We start from the raw sequence: 17,939 nt of genomic DNA on the forward strand, positions 1-17,939 counted from the left end.
CGATAATAACAGACACCATTTTTTTCAGTGTCTTCTATGTGCATTGTTTTACTGAGCCTTTACAAGTGTAGAGCTAAGAATGATCACCTCGTTTGGCAGGTAGATCTTCACAAAGGCCTCTCCGTAGCAAACGCCATAGTCCTTTTCTCTGCGCGGCGCCCAGGGCCTCTGTTCACTGCTTCCCGGGACAGGGATGATTCATGGACACATTCTCCGCACCCCTTCCCCATCCACGTACATGTATCAGGTTGTACTGCATTGTTTCACTCATTTTTGTGCCCCCCACAGAGCCTAGCAGAAAGCCTAGGCCATACTAGGTGCTCGGGAAAGGGATGGATGGATGAATAATGCATGGATGAGTGGGTGGAAGGAAGGAAGGAAGGAAGGAAGGAAGGAAGAGGAGGTTTATGCCCCGAGAATGACACCCAGCTGTCCCCAGAGGCTCTGAGGCCCACGTTCAGGGTTCAAGGAGGCGCTCTACGTACTCGGAGTGAGAGCATGCGCGGAACGATGGCCACTCTTCCCTGGCCTCCAGCCGTCCACAGACAAGGGCAGAGAGGGGGTCCGCATGCGACGGGTACACCCAGACTTTCTCAGACCTCCTTGTGTCCTTAAACAGAGGTCAAGGGGGAACCCCACATACATACCCTCCTCACCCTCCTAAAAAGCTGCAGCTTCACGACGGCTGCCTTGAACCCACCAAGGCCAGTTGCACTGCATGTTATGTGCAGTCAGGCCAAAAGGCAAGCCCCACGAGGATCTCCGTATTACCGGTTCCGCCCCTGCCGCCTCCACTCTCGTCTCCTGAAACACTGCCCCGGGTCTCTAGAGCTCAGGGTCCATCAACAGCAAAATCCCGTGTACGTTCCATCTCTCCTCTGAAAGCTGCCTCCAACGTGGAGCGGGGTCCTGGGGCAGTCGGGAGAGAGAAGATGCGGGGTGGGGGAGGGGAGGGCGGGGGGAGGGGCGGGTCCGGCCTTAGCCAAAGGCAGCAGGCAGAAGGTGGAACGTGGGACGCGCGCAGACTGCCAGGCTCGCGGTGTTAGAGCGCCCTCTGCTGGCCATGGTGGCAGGTTGGAGACATCCACACGAAGGGCATTCGCGGCCATGGGACACCGAAAGCTGATTTAGAGTCCAAGGTCCGGAGAGATAAACGGGAACCGGCAAACGAGCCAAACACCCCAGCAGAAAACAAAAACACGAGGACCAGGCACACTGTCTCTTTGGAGTATGCGTAGCATAATCTGCGACACGAACGAGCCAATTCACACACGTGTCCTTGGACCGCGGGTGGGGGCGCCTCCTTTGCAGACCACGAAACCCTACCCTTGCCTCAGTCTGCGCTCTCCCTGACCCTCCCAAAGTCCGACCACCCGCGAGGGGGGGGACACACAGAGGTTGGCAGGTGACGCGGAGGAATCGCGTGGAGCCGGCTTCCAGCGCCGCCCGTCAGCCTGCGACCCGTGTGGCCTTGGGCAACTCACCGAAGTGCCTTCTCTAGGCCTCAGTGGCCTCACTTGTGAAACAGGAGTAATCGTCTACTTCACAACGCGAGGGGTCAGTGAAACAGGACACGCGGGGTGGCTGACACACAGCACAGTTCGCCGCCGGTTCCCTGCGCACGAGGAACTCAAATCGCGCCGAATCCCGCTTCGCGCCAGGCCCCGCCCCCCGCGGCCTTCCGGTGCAGCGACCGTGCATTGATTGCAGAGAGAGGCCCGTTTCTCCTCTCTCCCCCACCTACTCTGAAGGGGTCAGAGTCCAGAGAGCTGAGAGGTCAGAGAGGGAACGACCAGCAGAAAGAAGCACATCTTCGCGCAGCCCTCCCCTGAGGCTGCACTGCCCCACTAGGGGGGATGAAGGCCTCCACGGCTGCCCTCTTCCTCCTCATCCTCACCCTCACCATCACTTCTGTTTCTCCCAGCCAGACGAGTGAGTCCGCCTGTCCCTTAGAGGGCAACGATGAGAAAGGGGAACGGGCCAGCTGGCGGCGGGGTGACACTGGAGAGAGCTTTCAGACCTCTGTCCTCCCCCCTAGGGGCCTCTCCCCTCGTGCAACTTAGCTGCTGTCTTTAAACTCTGCCCCTTTGTAAGTAGAGCTGGGCTGCAGTCCGGATCCTTCTGGGGTTGGGCAGCTCCGGGGAGCTGGGTCAAGGTTACGCTGGAGGTCCCAAGGACGGAGCCCTTAGGAAGAGGGACCGAGGAGGTAGCAGAAGAGACAACAATAAACGCCTGCGGTGAACAGGCAGGCAAGGCAGGTGGGTGGGGACAGGCTGGCCTCTGGCAGAGCAGGACCCCGCGTGCTGGGGGGCAGGCTGAAGCGCTGCTGGGGCTGCTGAGCTCCGGGGTGCGGAGCCTGAACCCAGACGCGCGTTCCTGGTACTGTGCGGCCCCATGGCTGGGACTATCGTGCGGCCAAAAGGAGTCCCAATGGGATGCCCGAGTGTGCCATTTGGGGTTTCCTGACCCCCGTCTCCACCCCCCAGCCTAGACCCAAATCAAGCCTGCTGGAAAGAGCAGAGGTCGGCAGGTTTTAGCGCTGCAGGGTGCTTGGGGGCTGTGGAGAGGGAGGGTCACTTTGCCCGCTCCCTGCCCCGGCCGCTACCATCACTTCGGAGGACCTGGTGACAGGGAAGGGACCAAGTCGCTCTGTTCTTCCACATACCTGCCCACCACTGCCCCAGCCCTTCCTGCCTGCCTACGGCCACCCCTGGCATGCAGCCAAGCCTGCCTCTGCCCGTGTAAATATTTGGGGGAGCAAGGGTCACTCACACTCTCAGGATGCCCCGGTCTTTGTCAACTTTGCTTCGAGAACCAAGGACACGAGTGTCACTGTGTGCAGAGGTGCATGTGGTGGGTGGGAGGGGGCCACAGTACCCTTTGGGGGGGCCAAGCAGGCCCGTGCCATGGGTTCAGGCCTCAAGAAAGAGAAAATGGCCCACCCAAAACATGGATCGGCTGGCTGCTGCTGCTGCTCCTGAGAGGTTCCGAGCTCCGCCGCCGGCTGCAGCCAGTCCCTGCTAACGGACTGCACGGCCGTCACAGGGGTGGGGCGCAGCGGGTGGGAGAGGGAGGTCACGGGCTCCCTCTCTGCCTCCCTCGCTCAGCGTTCAGTGTGATTCCTGCAGAAATGGTTGAGGCGGTGAACGTTTCGCACACCTGCTGCATGAAGTACCAGGAGAGAGTACTGCCGAGGAAACTGGTGGCGGGGTACAGAAAGGCCCTCAACTGTCACCTGCCGGCCATCATGTAAGCGTCCCTACAGATACCTCTGCAGGGCGGGAAGGAGTGCTCAGAACCAAGAAGTCTCCACACTGGACAGAGGAGAGTTGCGGTGAAGGGCTGTGAACCTCACAGGACAGGCCTGGGTGTGATTCTTGATTTTCCTGCTTACAGCTGTGTGGCCCAGTACATGGTGCTGATAATGCAGCCCAGCCTGGCGGTCTAGACAGAGTGGGGAAGGAGCTGAAAAAAAGCGTTGATGAGGTCTAGAAGCCAGAGAGGGGGGCCCTCTGATAAAAGCAAGATCGGGGAGGCCTGGGTGAGCCCCGTGTGAGCTAGAAGTGGGGGGAGTGTGGACAGGCCCCTCCTACTCCATTGCCCCTGACAGTCTCATTTTGCCTCCACAGCTTCGTCACCAAGAAGCAGCGGGAGATCTGCGCCAATCCTAGCAGCGGGTGGGTTCAAGGTCACCTCAAGGACCCCAACCTGCCTTTGCTGCCCCCCCAGGAACGTGCCCGGATGAACCGGTTCGATCGTAGAAAGACCAGCGGCTCCACGCCCCATGACAACCAGGCCCCCGCGGGAGCCCCGGCTCAGGGGAGAAAGGGGTGACCCCATGAGAAGCGAGGGCAGCCCTGTGGTCTGAATGACACAGTCAGATTCAGAGAAATGAGCCAGTGATACAAAAAATAATAAAAGTATTTGAAACAGTTTCTCAGTCTCTGGAGGGAATGCTGGTGTGAAGGGAGGGGAGCAGACATACATCCTTGTCACACAGAAAGACACCTTTCCCGTCCTGCTAACCCCCACCTCACACCAACACAACAGCCGTTCTTTTTTATTTTATTGTAATCATTGTTCAAGTACAGTTTTCTCCCTTTTATTCCCAATCCAGCCCACCCTCCCAACCCTCCCCACCTCCCTCCCATTACCACCCTCCCCCTAGTTTTTGTCCATGTGTCCTTTAAGTTTGTTCCCATAAACCCTTCCCAATGTCCCCTGAAATTCCCTCTTCTCTCCCCTCCGGTCACCATCAGCCTGTCCTCTATTTCAGTGTCTTTGGTTATATTTTGTTTCTTTGTTTTGTTGTTTAGGTTCCTGTTAAAGGTGAGATCATATGGTATTTGTCTTTCACTGACTGGCTTGTTTCACTTAGCATAATGCTCTCCAGCTCCATCCATGCTGTTGCAAAGGGTAGGAGCTCCTTCTTTCTTTCTGCTGCATAGAGTTCCATTGTGTAAATGTACCATAGTTTTTTGATCCATTCATTTACTGATGGGCATCTAGGTTGCTTCCAGCACTTGGCTATTGTAAATTGTGCTACTATGAACATTGGGATGCATAGGTTCTTTTGGATTGGTGTTTCAGGGTTCTTAGGATATAATCCCAGCAGTGGAATTGCTGGGTCAAAAGGCAGATCCATTTTGAATTTTCTGAGGAAGTTCCATGCTGCTTTCCATAGTGGTTGTACCAGTCTGCAGTCCCACCAACAGTGCACTAGGGTCCCCTTTTCTCCACAACCTCTCCAACACTTGTTGTTTGTTGCTTTGTTTATGATGGCCATTCTGACTGGTGTGAAGTGGTATCTCACTGTGGTTTTAATTTGCATCTCTCTGATAGCTAGTGATATTGAACATCGTTTCATGTGTCTTTGGATTTTCTGTATGTCCTCCTTGGAGAAGTGTCTGTTCAAGTCCTTTGCCCATTTTTTAATTGGGTTGCTTGTCTTCTTAGAGTGCAGTCGTGTAAATTCTTTATATATTTTGGAGATTAAACCCTTGTCTGAGGTATCATTGGCAAATATGTTTTCCCATACAGTTGTTTCTCTTTTAATTTTGATACTGTTTTCTTTAGCTGTGCAGAAGCTTTTAATTTTGATGAGGTCCCATTTGTTTATTCTTTCCTTTATGTCCCTTGCTCTAGGGGACAAGTCAGTAAAAAAAAAGTTTCTGCGTGAAACATCTAAGATTTTCCTACCTACGTTCTCACAACAGCCGTGAGAGCATAGGTAGGAGCGTCTGAGTATCCGCGTCCAGCGTCAGGCCAGCCAGACCATCTCTGGCCTCTGACTCACGCAGACGCCCATAGAACTCTCGACATCTCCTGTCCATCCTTACCTTATTTATAACTCTCTTTTTTTCTTCTGTTATTTATTTATTTTATTTTAACACACACCTTGGGGCAACATTTCAGAGCTCCTTCCCCTGTCTATGTCACCAGTTTGGCTCAAATGAACACTTACAAAACCCTAAAAAAAAAAAAAAACAGGTGTTGGGGGGTGGGTGAGGCAGAAGAGGGTATATGGAGGAAATAAACGGTGATGGGGAAAAAAGAAAAAGAAAAACCATAACTTTTTCTTAGTCAGACAGGAAATGATCTTTGTCCCTCTTGCTGAGGCTTTGCTAGGTCCCGGAAGATCTGGCCTGCCCCCAGGTCACCTGGGTACGGAGAGCGCAGACACAAAAGAAGCGTGAGAACCTCTAGCTCCTACACTGAGCTTTTCAGGGCAGGGAAAGGGCATTAGGCTAGGCTGGGGGTAAAAATCTGGGCCCAAACCCCAATCATTCAATAAAGAAAATTTCCCTTATTGTCTGCTTGATTCCTAACTCCCTGCCTCCTTTCTGCTTAGGGTGGGAGAAAAATAAAATTCAGTTTTTTCAGAAGCTTCTCAGCATTCCCCTGAGAATTCTGTCAGGGTGGGGCTTGGGGAGTTTGCAAGGCACCAAGGCCAGACAGACGTACTCCATGCCCCCTTCCTGCCAACCTTCTGCCTCCCGTTCAACAGCAGGAAGCTGACTCAGACAAGAGTCAACATGCCCCCAAAATGCTGTTGTGCAGACAAAACAAAAATCAGGCAATTAAAGATATATAATTAAAAGAAACAAATAAATTGGAAAAGTAATCATTCTGAACACTGGCCATGCAAGGACTTGGATTCTGATGAACAGACCCATAGCTCCCCCTTGTGGTCACCAGTGGTAACACATGCGCCTGCCACCCCACCCCCACCGAAGTTAATCTACCTGATGGCCACCTGCCCATAGCTGACCAAGCAGACTCTTTCTGGCAGGTGAAACCTGGACCGGAGAAACACGTCAGGTTGCTGTCAGGTTGCTGTCGGAGCAGCACCCCAAGGGAAGAGGCCTACGAGCTCTTGCCCTGAAGTCCCTGGAGCTGCCCTGTTTCCCGTCCCCACTCAAGGCGTGGAGGTTTAGCTAGTCTTTTTGTTCCATGAGATGCCCCAGCATTCTTCCCATTTTTTTCCCAATTCCTGAAGGGCCATGTTGGCGTTTCACCCCTCTGGAACAACTGTTTGTTGGTTTAGGTCAGTTTGGGTTTGTGCCTGGTAAACTATACTTACTATTTTTCAGTGTAAAATTGTAAGGGGACAGTTCAACAGCATCAGGTGCACTCACACAGCTGTGCAGCCAGCGCCGCCACCGTCTCCGGGGCCTGCCCAGCACCCAGAACTGGGACTCTGACCCCACTGAGCAAGAACATCCTACCCCCGGCCCCTGGAAACCACCGTCCCACGGCCCGTCTCTGTGACCTCTCCAGTTACCGCGTGCGAGTGGGACCACCCAGCGTGTGCCCTTCTGTACCTGGTGTGCCTCATTCAGGCTGTGTCTTTGAAGTCCATCTGTGTCACGTCATGACAAAGTCCCTTCCTTCCTGAAGCTGAACAACATTCCCTGGCCCGTTGTGCAAACCCATGCGTCCCCCCGTGGGAATCTTGGGAATCCCCCGCTGTGGTTTACAGTAGCCAGAGCCAACAGGTCGTGGTTGCTGTTCCTCATGCCAAAAGCACTTTAACTCACACACCAGTCACCATGCTGTCCAGGCAGGGGCTCGGGCAGGGAAGGACCTGAGACTCTGACCAGCGCTTTTCCTGCCCTGATCCCTCCACAGCGGGCCAGGGCCCCGAGCGCGTTAGTTCCCTCCTGGGACTCATTCCTGTGCCTCGATCCAGAAATTCCTTGCCCCACCCTTTCTCGCTCTCGAAACTGAGGGGTTACAGCTCACCTGTCAGGAATGACCGAATGGCTACCCAGTGCAATGTGGTCAGGTCCGGGCCTCTGCTTGCGGAGGCCGGAGTAAACAAGGAGGGCAGACAGGGCTTGGGCTGACGTAGGGGCCAGGACAAGTTCGACGGCACACCCAAGGCAGCAGGAAGTTTCAAAGTCCCTAGCCAGCACCAAGGTCAAAGGCAGGGAACCGTAGAATTCCCTGAAATAGAAGTACTTTTCTTAGGTGCATTCGGCTATTTTTAAAGAGGGCTATCCCTGTCCTTTCAAGGTAGACAGATCCCTGGTGAAAAAGAAAGTGGGGGAGGGAGAGAGAGAGAGAGAGAGAGAAAACCTCTTCCTTCGGACACACAGGTGTTTCCCAGCCCTGATCACTCTCAAGTGAAGACGACATCGCCCACATAACCACACACCCAAACAGCATCCATGACCTTCGGCCTGTGGAACACAGGTAATCACCTGGGGGGGGGTAGAACATAAGGGCTAGAATAGTGGGCTCTCCATGCCTCCGTCAGAGAAAAAGTTCGCTTCAGCTGGGTAAAGGCCACCCACAGCAACTGGGGAACTACTGGGAGGGGCAGGGAGGAAAGAAAGTGAGGACGCAGCTCTGGGGAGCACAAAGAGCTTCCTACCTGGCGTCCAGAGGTCTGTCCCCTTTCTGTGCAGCTGTCCAACCCACGGCGAGGATTTGGACCAGGTGATCAGATGTCCTGAGGCTAGATTTGACAGGTTTGTAAGAAATGTTGTTCAACCTTCAGAACAACCTTCCCAGGTGGGCCAGATGACCATGCATTTCCCCTGCGAGAAAGCACAGGTGTACGTGTGTGTGTGTGTGTGAGCCGCCATGGAGAGCCATCAGCGGCCCGCACTGTGGCATCTGGGGGACACAGCTGATGCTGCGGTTTAAAAGCATTGGCTCCAAACTCAGATCTAGGACAGATCTGGGCTGAAATCCCAACGCTGCCTCTCACCGTCACAGCAAAATGTTGTTCTTCTCTCGGCAGCTGGAAAAAGAATCCCTCTTCTGGAGGAAACAACTTTTGTTAAGAAAAGGTATCAGTCACTCCTGTTAGGACGGGAAACCACCCCCCAGGACATGGCTATAGGCAGGGGCCGAGACTTCAGGGTTGGTGGTGGTGGCAGCGCTCTCCAACCAACAAGAGGGACCGTTTTGCCCTTATGTGCCAGAGGAGGGGCAGAAAGGAGTTGGGGAATGGGCTAGAGGCCAGTAAGTGAGTGGCAGAACCTCCCTCCCCTCTGGAGCCCTCAAAAGGTACATCAATCATTCAGCTCCTGGAATACTTAACGTGAGTGGCTTGGGGCACAGCGACAGGGGAGCTAACCCCCCATTGAGGTTGCCAGAGCTGTGAGACAGGGCCAGCACCACCAGAGCGAGGAATCTGAGGGTGAGGGGCGTGAGGTTCAGTCCCTGGGGACTCACAGAAGTCTGGTGGGAGCTTTGGGTCCCCATGGACTATGGACTGGGGACCTGAGAAGACTCCCAGGTGGCTCTCAAGGTCTGGGGACAGGACTGTGTGGCCACTTCAGACAGGGGGGCCTCTTTCTCCCTCCTTTCTCCTCTCTGAAAATAAGTACATTTTTAAAATCTGGAAAAAAAAGATCTTTTCCTTTGCATTCACAACTTGGCTGTTTGGGATAGGAGGCCCGCTTTCTTGGCCCTCATCCTGCCTTCGTGGCAGAGCTGAACCACTCCTGGCTCCTGCTTTGAAGCGAGAGACGTGCAACCCTCCCTTCCACGCAGACCCTTAGGCGGTTACCTGTCGGCCCAATGTCAAGAGTGTTGGGTCTCAGGAGGCAGGGCGGTGCAGGGAGGGGAGACGACGAAGAATGACGCATCCACGGAGCAGTCAGAACACACACAGCATTTACGAGTTAAGTTTGTTGTTTTCTGGGTGCAGTTCACGGGGAGCCCAAAACTAGCACAATAGGAACGCCGGGACCACCCATCACAGGTCACCATAACAGATACCGTAATGATGAAAAAGAAGCTCTGAATGAAACGCTGCGACTCCAAAGTGTGCCGCTGGAAGGACGGCGCGGGGCCAGGGGGACGGGGGGCGGGCGGGGGCTTGCTCAGGGCCGAGCCGCCACACGTCCGTCCGTTTGTAAACTCCGAGCCACCTCTGCGAGGCGCAAGAAAGTGAAGTGCGACGCGAAGACCTACGCAGAGGCGACGCTGGGCTGGAGTGGATGTGGGTGCGGTCGGTAGCAATGGGGAAGGAGCGGGGAGCGCGAGGGAGGGGGTGGAGCCGGACGCTCTATCGGGCCCACGTTCGCTCACTCGGAAATGCTGGCGAGGTATCCAGTGGCCGTGCCCAGTGGGGGGCGCTGGCTCGGCGAGTCTGGAACGCAGGGAACAGTCCACTCTAGACAGAAAGCCGTGGGGCCAGGCAGGGTCCGCGGGGCAGAGGGCGCGATGATCGCGAGCGAGGGGCTCAGGGACGGTCGAACACGGAGACACAGAAGGACTCATAAACGCGCTGGAGGAGTGACAGGGAGACCGCCTGCGAGAAAACTGAGAGTGTGGTAGCCTGTGAGCCAAGACAAGAGAATACTTCAAGAACGAGAACGTAGTCAGAAGTGATGAGTGCGCCGGGAGATGAAGGAAGCATAGAGACATGGCCGCTGACCTGACCCGTAAGGCCATCGGGGACTTCGAGGAGAAGTCGCAGTGGGAAACGGCGAGAGACCCCCAGCCAGGGGGTCAGGGGGCAGAGTGAGAGCTGTGGGGGTGGGCACTAGGACTGTACACAGACAGCTCTTCTGAAAACTTTTTTTTGTGCAGAAAAGCGAGATTTAGGGCGAGAGCCAGAAGCGGTGCAGGTTTCCAGGCAGGATTTTTAAAGATGTGAGCACTGAGCACGTGTTGGTTGGTTGGTTGGTGTGTTGCCGTGCAAAGTGTTCAACCTCTCCCGGCCTCCGTGTCCTTGGCTGTAAAATGGAGACCGAGAGAGCCGCGGTTGCCGGTTACTAGGAGGATCCCACCAGTGAACACAGGTGACGTGCCCGGCACCTGGCGACACCAGAGACCCAGCCCTGACGGCCCCCCCTCCCAGAGAGAGAATGCTGCACCATGAGGAAGGGGTGGGGGAGGGGATGATGAGAATTACCGACGAGCAGAGAGCTGATGGTTATCAGCCAATTCTCGGGCAGGAAGGTACGAGGAAGGTCACAGGACCAGCCCTCCCTGCTGCGTCCCGACGATCACCCCTGCCCTGCAAGGCGAGTGGCCTCGGGGCCCACGGCGGAGCGACGTGCGGGCGGCAAGGGGTGTGGCCTAGACATGGACAAGAGCAAGTCTTTGCTCAGGCAGACAGCAGACTGGGGGGCCACGCCGAGCACAGCCCCACAGAACTTAGGGCAGGCGACACCCAAAGCCGGACTGACCAGCCACACTGGGCACATCCAGGGGACCACTCAGCATCTGGAAGCTGCAAGCTCCTGAAAAGCAGTGTCAAGAGCAAGGCCAGTTCTTGGTCATTAAGAAGTTTTGGAAACCACTCAGACTAGGACCTCATGCCTGAAATGAGACTGGAAACCCAATCCTGCAAAGTGCAGTCCATACTCCTTTGGTGGGTGGGTGGGTGGGGAGACACTAGGGAAAGACATAGGCTTCAAACTCAGGGCAAGATGGGACCCAGGTCCCCCCAGAACACTGGAGAACGAGGAACAGGAAGGCAAGACCAAGGTCACGCTAGGAGCCATGTCCTTTTAACTGGAACCCACAGCAAGAAGGACATGCAGAGCAGTCATCGCTGCTAGTGACTGAGCGCCGTTCACGTGCCAACGTGACTCGGTGACTTGGGCCCAGGGACCACTGACAGGGCATTAAATCCAGGGGCCAGCTTTGGAAAGGACTCTCAGCCCCCAATCCAGGCAGCCTTGATTTGCTCACCGAGGAGCACCTGAGCCTGCAGGTGCAAACCAGCAACCCCATGGGAGTGGGGTAACTGTCACTGCCCCTCAAACCAAGCCTCGTATTAGACTGTGACTTTGAATCTCTGGGTGGGGGTGGGGCTGCATCTATAATAAAAATATACAACAAAAACCTTCACGGCATCATCTCCGAATTACACTTGCAGATCATTCAGGTGTTGAGAAAGGTAATAACCTTCCTCGTCAAGATGGTGCCATTTAAACTCCAGTTGCATCCGTAGCACATTGTCTGGTATCTGGCAGGTAGATCTTCAGTTTAGATACAACCAGAGCCGAGAGTCAGCAGGCTCCCCTGGCGCTGTGGGAGCTTGGACACAGGATACATTAAAGTACAGCCAGCTGCTTCTCCCCGGTGCATTTCACTAAATCACAGGAAGTCTGCCCACAGAATTCCCATCAATCCAGCTTCTGGCCCAGGCCTGGCCTGTTCTGAAGGTGACACAGTGAGCTGTAAACACCACGTATCCTGACCGCTGGCACCAGAGGCGTTCCTGAAAAAGGAACGGCTTTTGTTTAGAGGAATACCTCGGAAAGTCGACTGAAGAGTGAATGGAAGACGGGAATTTTAGGTCACGGGTTAGAAGGGAGAAAAGAAACAAGGGGGAAAACTAAACTGTCCTGCACACACAGGGGACAGGAAGCCAAGAGAGAGGAAAGCGGAGAGATGGCTGCAAAACAAGCAAAAGGATCAGGCAACATGGGAGGAAACTGATCGGCAAAAAGAAATCCCAGGTGACGGGGACCAGAGGACGTCTAGGACCAGAGACCTCGTCTGGGACCAGAGACCTCTAATACCTCCCTCTCAGCGGCTCACATGGCTGCAGGCTGGGGTACAAGCCAGCCGTCTCCCTGACGTCTCCCTGAAACGTTCAGAGGAGTCTGGCGTGGCCCTGCCCCCGGCCGGCAGCGTCATGTACAGGAAAGAGTCAGGGCAGTAGAGGGAAGGGGCCCCACCCCGCGTTCGCCCTCACGGTGCACGGGGACAGCTCCGTGTCGGTCCCCATGGCCTTTCCCACACCCATCTGCAGAGGTCAGTCCCAGAGATGCACACAAAACCCACCACGCCTCCACCAAGGGCCAGGCCAAGTCGCTCCCCGAGTGTGCTCTTTACTGGGGTTGGCTGAGCTACAACAAAGAGAGACTCGGACAACCTACAGCTTTGTCCCTTCCCCCCACCGCTGGATAAAGGAAGCCCCGGCACTTTTAGGAGAAGAAAACTGGGCAGCAATCCACAAGGAGCAGAGGGGAGAAGTGGAGTGTAAGAAACCCCTGATGCCATTGTTCGAGCCTCTGGATCAAACCGGACCTGAAACCCAACACTTCCTATACTTTCCAGTTACGGGAGTCATTAAGTTTCCTTTTTGGTTAAGCTCAATTTAAATCAGAGTTCTGCTGCTTGCAACCAAAAATCAATAAGCCCCCCCGAGATGCCCGGGTGGAAGGAGCAGGATCCCCATGAGAGAGAAGGAGGCCGAGTATCAGAGTCCTGACCGGCAGCCCAGTAAACAGTGGCCCTTTGCTTTGCCAAGAGGACAGAGATGCAGCTGCGCTTGGAGCTGATGCAAGAGCAGATATGGAACAAGGCACTTGCCCTGTGGTTTCCCTTGGCTCTGGTCTGAACGGGCTCCCTTGACTCAATGCTGAGGTTGAATAACAATGAGACCTCCAGCTGCCCCACTCCTGGGCTCCAGCAGCCGCCTGCGGCTGGCAGGGCGGCTGCAGGGCTGGCAAGGTGCCCACCGGCTTCCCTTTCTTGCCTTACTGCCCGCGGGGTGGGGAAGGGAGTCAGAGGGAGTGGAGACCTTTTCCTCTCCAGCCAAGTTCCAGAATCCAACAAGCAATCATCGGTGAGCAAATCGCTCAGCCCCTCCCCGGCATCCAAGGTGGGTGGGCGTGGGCGGCAGTGGACTACTCTGAGACGGTCCCCCAGAGGTCCCCAGCAGGGGGGCCCATGGCCATGGCGAGATGCCCCCCCACCCCGCCCCCCCCCGCACCACCACCCCCACCCCGCCAGAGTCCTACAGTGGCTCTCTTCCCTTTTAGGTTTCATTTCTGTTTCCCTACAGAACTTCCAGGACCGCCTCCCAATATGCCACTCGCACTCAAATCTTTACGCACGGTCTGCGTGGGGGGACCCCAGCCTAAGAAAGGTGTGGGGGGTGGGAAAGGAAAGCCAAGAATGACCCCTAGGTGGTCGGCCTGCGTCATTTGAACTCAGGTAGCTGCATGTGCCATAGCCAAGCATGCCGCTGGGCTGGTGACAGAACACGCCAATGAATTATCCCGGCCACGCTATGTAGTGTAATAGTGTCGACCCCTGTCACCAGCAAGGAAGAGGGCTCGAAAAAGTGAAGGCATTTTTTTGGCTCAGGGTGAGAGAGCTGGTGCGTGGTGGGGCTGACCGGCGGCAGAAAGTGGGGGAGACAGAGTCCTCACTGCTTCGGCTGGGGTGCCCCCAGTGCGGGCCCAGCCCCCAGGACCGGCCCCTCCCCCACACTTCCTCAGAGCGGCGATGCTTCATGGGGTCGGTCACCACGTCACTGATGGAGAAAGTGGCCGTGAGCGAGAGAAAGAGGGGGGAGGAGAGCGAAAGGAACCCAAGTGGAGAGCGGGAGAGAATAATCGAAACAGTAACAGCTGTTTCCTACTGAGTCCGTGTGAGGCACCAGACACTGTGAAACTCTTTGCGCCATCTCGCTTAACCTTCCCAACCAGCCTTGAGCGAGGGGCTGTCCGGCCTGACCCCCACGTAGCGGAAGGGGGTGGGGGACAGATTCCGCAGGGCAGCGAGGAGAAAGTCCATCCAGCCTGACGCCCCAGCAGCCCGGCTCCAGCCCCCGCGCTGTTGGTCCGACGGGGCTGCCAGGTTTTCCATCTTTCCCTTTTCTTTCTCTTTCCTTCTCCCTCCCCCCACCCCCTTCTCTGTCTCCCCCTTCCCCTCTCCCTCTCTCTAACAAAACACTTCCACATCCTGCTTTCCGAGCATCTCCAGCCTGGTCCCTGGGGGGGTGGGGGCTGAGGCCTCCTCAGGAGGGTGGGAGCCGTCAGGGACCAGCTGTCAGGGACCAGCTGTCAGGCCTCAAGGGGTCCTGGCGGTCACGGTCCCCCGGGCTCTCAGGGGCACTGACAAAGGCTTTGAAGAGGAAGATGCCGTGGCCCGTGCGGCGCTGAGGGTAGAGCGCAGTCTGTCTGCAGTGGTTTTGTGACCGCAGGGCTGGGCGTACCTATAACACGGGGCGGGGGTGGTTCTTCACCAGGCATCTGTGTGTAGGTGTCAAAAATGCACACGTTACCACTTAAGTAAACACACAAAAAAAGTTGTTCTCTTTATGTTCAGTGACTGATTTCACACTGGAAAACCTCACACCCTCGGGGGTGTGGGGCGGGGCGGGGGGAGGGGAACCCTGGGACACCCTGCCGTCTGGAATAAAGCAGTGGCACTCCAGGGGACCTGCACCGCCATTGTGAAGTCCAGGCTCCCCGCTGGGGCTGTCTCTCACCTCCCAAGAAGGCTTCAGGGTGCAGGGGTCCCTTAAGGAGCCTTGTGGCTCTGGCTGGGGGTGAGGGACACCATCCTCAGCCCGCTGGCTCCAGCTGGTGTTGCATCAAGGCGTGGCTCATCTTGCCTTGCCTTTGACACCCTGACTGCCACCAGGCCACTGCTGGGGGGGGGGGGGAATTCACAGCGTGTTCTCCGGAGGTGGTCGGGGCCTGAGGTCTCTCCTGTGCTGCCTCTGCCCCACCCAGTTCTCAGTGACCTGGTTCTCAGCGCCCCCTCCTTCGTTGTTAAGCCACCCACTGGGAATTCTCTGACATGGGGTTGTCCAGGGCCCCCCCAGAATATCCAGAAAATCCCTCCCTCCCCCTATCTCAGAAACCGCAGCAGCCGAGACTTCCACCCCACACACACCCCCAGGGAGGGCTGCAGGCTCGGGCTGTGGCCTGGCGCCTGTTCCTGCAGCACCCAGCTTCCGAGAGCTCTCCGCCTCTGCGTGCACTGCTGCCCCCCACGTGGGTCAGGGCCCGCTTCCTTCTCCCCCCAAACCAGCACCGGTGCCAGCCCTTGGGAGTCAGCAGGGGTGTGCCAGAAACTAGGGTCTAAGGCAGAGAAATGCAGAGGAGAACCGGAGATCGGATATTTGCCTTCAGGAGCCGCTGGCCCGTCCCTGGCAGAAGAAATCCGTCTCTCCCCAGCCCAGTTTTCTCCCCAAGAGCTGGGGGCGCTGCATGTCTCCCCTCCTCTCCCTCACGGACCCCCCCCCCGCCTCGCACCCATGTAAACAGCTCCCGATGCCTCTCCTTTCTCTGCCCACAGTGTAGCCCTGTCTGGGCGACACAGGTGGGTGTGGGGTGAGGCAGGGCATCCTCGCTTTTACAACCAAACATGCCCACAAAGCACTTTTCCCCTAAGCCAAAGAGAAACCACTCCCTCCCGAAGAAGATTTCCACCCTCGTTTCAGACCAACCAGCTCCGTGCTGGCCAGCTCTGCTGGGACGCCTTTGGCCCGATTCACACGTGTCCTCCAGTCCTCACGGTGAGCAGCGATGGCCTGACGCACCCCGTGAGACCAACAAGGGAGCCGAGGTTCGGCACAGTCACACACACACACAGCACAGTCACGATCACGGTCACGGTCACAATCAACAGCCAGGCGAGAACTCACACCCGGTCTGCTTAGCGCCCACAGCCCCACCACTGCCCGCCCTGGGAGAAGCAGCTGGGCTCTGTGGCCGGGCGGGGGGGCGCACGCCTGGTTTTGGAAGAACCCCCCGTGGCAGGGAAGGCCATGAGCTATGGGGCCATCTATGGGGCCGGGACGTAAGAATCTCTGCTGCCAGGGGAGGCTGCTCCCAAGGCCCTGACTGGGCCAATGCCCCATCCTCATGGAGCTGCCTCCAGATCACCCGCTCCTTCCCAAGCCGGCCTCTTCCCTGAGGGCACCCCCGTGAACACCAGTGCCCAGTCCTGGCCTGCAAAGTGTCACCTTGGGGCAGACGGCAGACCTCACAGCTGCCATGGGGCAGCCGCAGACCCGGGGCTTCCCCGGGGCCATCTGAACCACACACACCCCTGGAGGGGCACCCGTTTCACCTCTGCTGGCTGAGGCCAGGGGACAGGCTGGAGGGGAGTGTGGGGGACCATCAGTGTCCAGCTGACCTGGGCCCAGTCCCAGCCACTGCTGTTCTTCCCGCCCTCACCATGAAGGGCCCCAGCAGAGTGGACCGGCTCCAGCGACCACGTGCGCATGGGCCAGGCATCACAGGCGGTGGCCTCGCCTCCTCTCCCCGGTGGCCTCGGTCCAGCAGCAGTCAGCGCATTTCGGAGATGGGGAAACCGCCCAGGGAGACCACGGCCATCGCGTGAGCTTTCACGGCTTCCACAGGGGACTCGGAAACTTGACCCGAACCTTGTGCAAGTCCAAAGCTGGGCTCTTTGCATTACCCAGCAGCGGCCGTCAGAGGAGACAGGATTCCCTCCTCCTTCCCCGGGGTCCAATGTCACTCTTCGTCTGTGCCCCTGGAGGGCGCGGTGGGGGTCGGAAGGAGGCAATGAGGCATGTGAGGCTGTGTGCTTGGTGTCAAGGTGTGACCCATTCTTTAAAAGATTTTATTTATTGCCCTGGCTGGCGTAGCTCAGTGGATTGAGCTCGGGCTTCGAACCAAAGTGTCGCAGGTTTGATTCCCAGTCAGGGCACATGCCTGGGTTGCAGGCCACGGCCCCCAGCAACCGCACATTGATGTCTCTCTCTCTCTCTCTCTCTCTCTCTCTCTCTCTCTCTCCCTCCCTTCCCTCTCTAAAAATAAATAAATAAAATCTTTAAATAAATAAATAAGATTTTATTTATTTACTTATTTTTAGAGAGAGGAGAAGCGTGGGAGAAAGAGAGGGAGAGAAACATCCATGTGTGGTTGCCTCTCACTCGCCCCTACCTGAGGATCTGGCCCATGACCCACGCCTGTACCTTGGCAGGGAATCGAACCGGCAGCCTTTCAGTTCACAGGCTGGCGCTCAGTCCCCCGGACCACACAAGCCAGGGCCAAAGTGCGATTCTAAAGGCCCACGCCGCCGATGGGATGAGGGGTGGGGTGAAGGGGCTGGAGGAAGAGCCAGCCGCTGGGGTGGCGAGCCCACCTCAGGGAACCCCGCTGAGAGGACCCGGGATGAAAGAGTCTCTGAGGCTGGGGCGCAAACTCCAGGCGGATTGTCCCCCAGGCACACGGGGGCACGACCTGCCACTGTGACTTCCTGCCAGCGGGTCGGACACCGGATCCCACGTGCGCACGACGTGAGATTCTGAAGATACAAAACGACGTGCAGTGAGAAGGAGCGCCCCCTCCTGGCCGGGACCCGGGTCTCCCCGCATTATCCTCGCCGATGAGAAGGGAAAGGGACGGCGGCCAGTTTCTTACCCGCCTCCAGGTGAAGCTCCGCCCAAGCCTAGACGAGCCTGCTTTTTCTTCACCTCCACGCAGCACGGTACACCCCCGGCCCTCTTGGCTGCTTGTACCTTAGAGATCACTCCGTCTGTGCACGTAGGGAGCTGCCTCCGTCTCTCCAGTAGCTGCCTGACATTCCATTCGTTATATGGAAGTGCCAGGATTATTTAATGGGCCCCTTACTCTTGGACAATTGGGCTGTCTCCAGTCTCCGTTATTACACATTATAAGATCTTGTATCCATCCTGGTGTACGTGTGAGTGTGGGTATAAGAGAAATCCCGCTCTTTTTTTATTT

General features: G+C 56.7%; 1 protein-coding gene and 1 long non-coding RNA gene across 3 annotated transcripts; one reads left to right on the forward strand and one right to left on the reverse strand.

Moving 5' to 3' along the window:
• Positions 1-47: 47 nt before the first annotated feature.
• Positions 48-1,617, reverse strand: LOC123816950. The gene is made up of 3 exons (XR_006785358.1): positions 1,485-1,617; positions 772-909; positions 48-610 (listed from the first exon to the last, which is right to left on the reverse strand). It is a non-coding gene; the product is annotated as an uncharacterized LOC123816950 (long non-coding RNA).
• Positions 1,618-1,753: 136 nt separating this feature from the next.
• Positions 1,754-3,935, forward strand: CCL16 (C-C motif chemokine ligand 16). Of its 2 annotated transcripts, none has more exons than XM_045836191.1 (3): positions 1,754-1,932; positions 3,108-3,249; positions 3,630-3,935. In XM_045836191.1, the coding sequence occupies exons 1-3, from the start codon at positions 1,857-1,859 to the stop codon at positions 3,832-3,834; spliced, it is 423 nt and encodes a 140-aa protein (XP_045692147.1). In that variant the 5' UTR covers positions 1,754-1,856; the 3' UTR covers positions 3,835-3,935. The 2 variants fall into 2 exon arrangements, with proteins under 2 accessions (XP_045692147.1, XP_045692148.1); XM_045836192.1 differs by having other exon boundaries at positions 1,756-1,932; positions 3,129-3,249.
• The last annotated feature ends 14,004 nt before the right edge of the window (positions 3,936-17,939 follow it).

Source organism: Phyllostomus hastatus, unplaced genomic scaffold (genome assembly GCF_019186645.2).
Source record: "Phyllostomus hastatus isolate PE091 unplaced genomic scaffold, TTU_PhHast_1.1 phas_contig_210, whole genome shotgun sequence".
NCBI classification, from domain to species: Eukaryota; Metazoa; Chordata; class Mammalia; order Chiroptera; family Phyllostomidae; genus Phyllostomus; species Phyllostomus hastatus.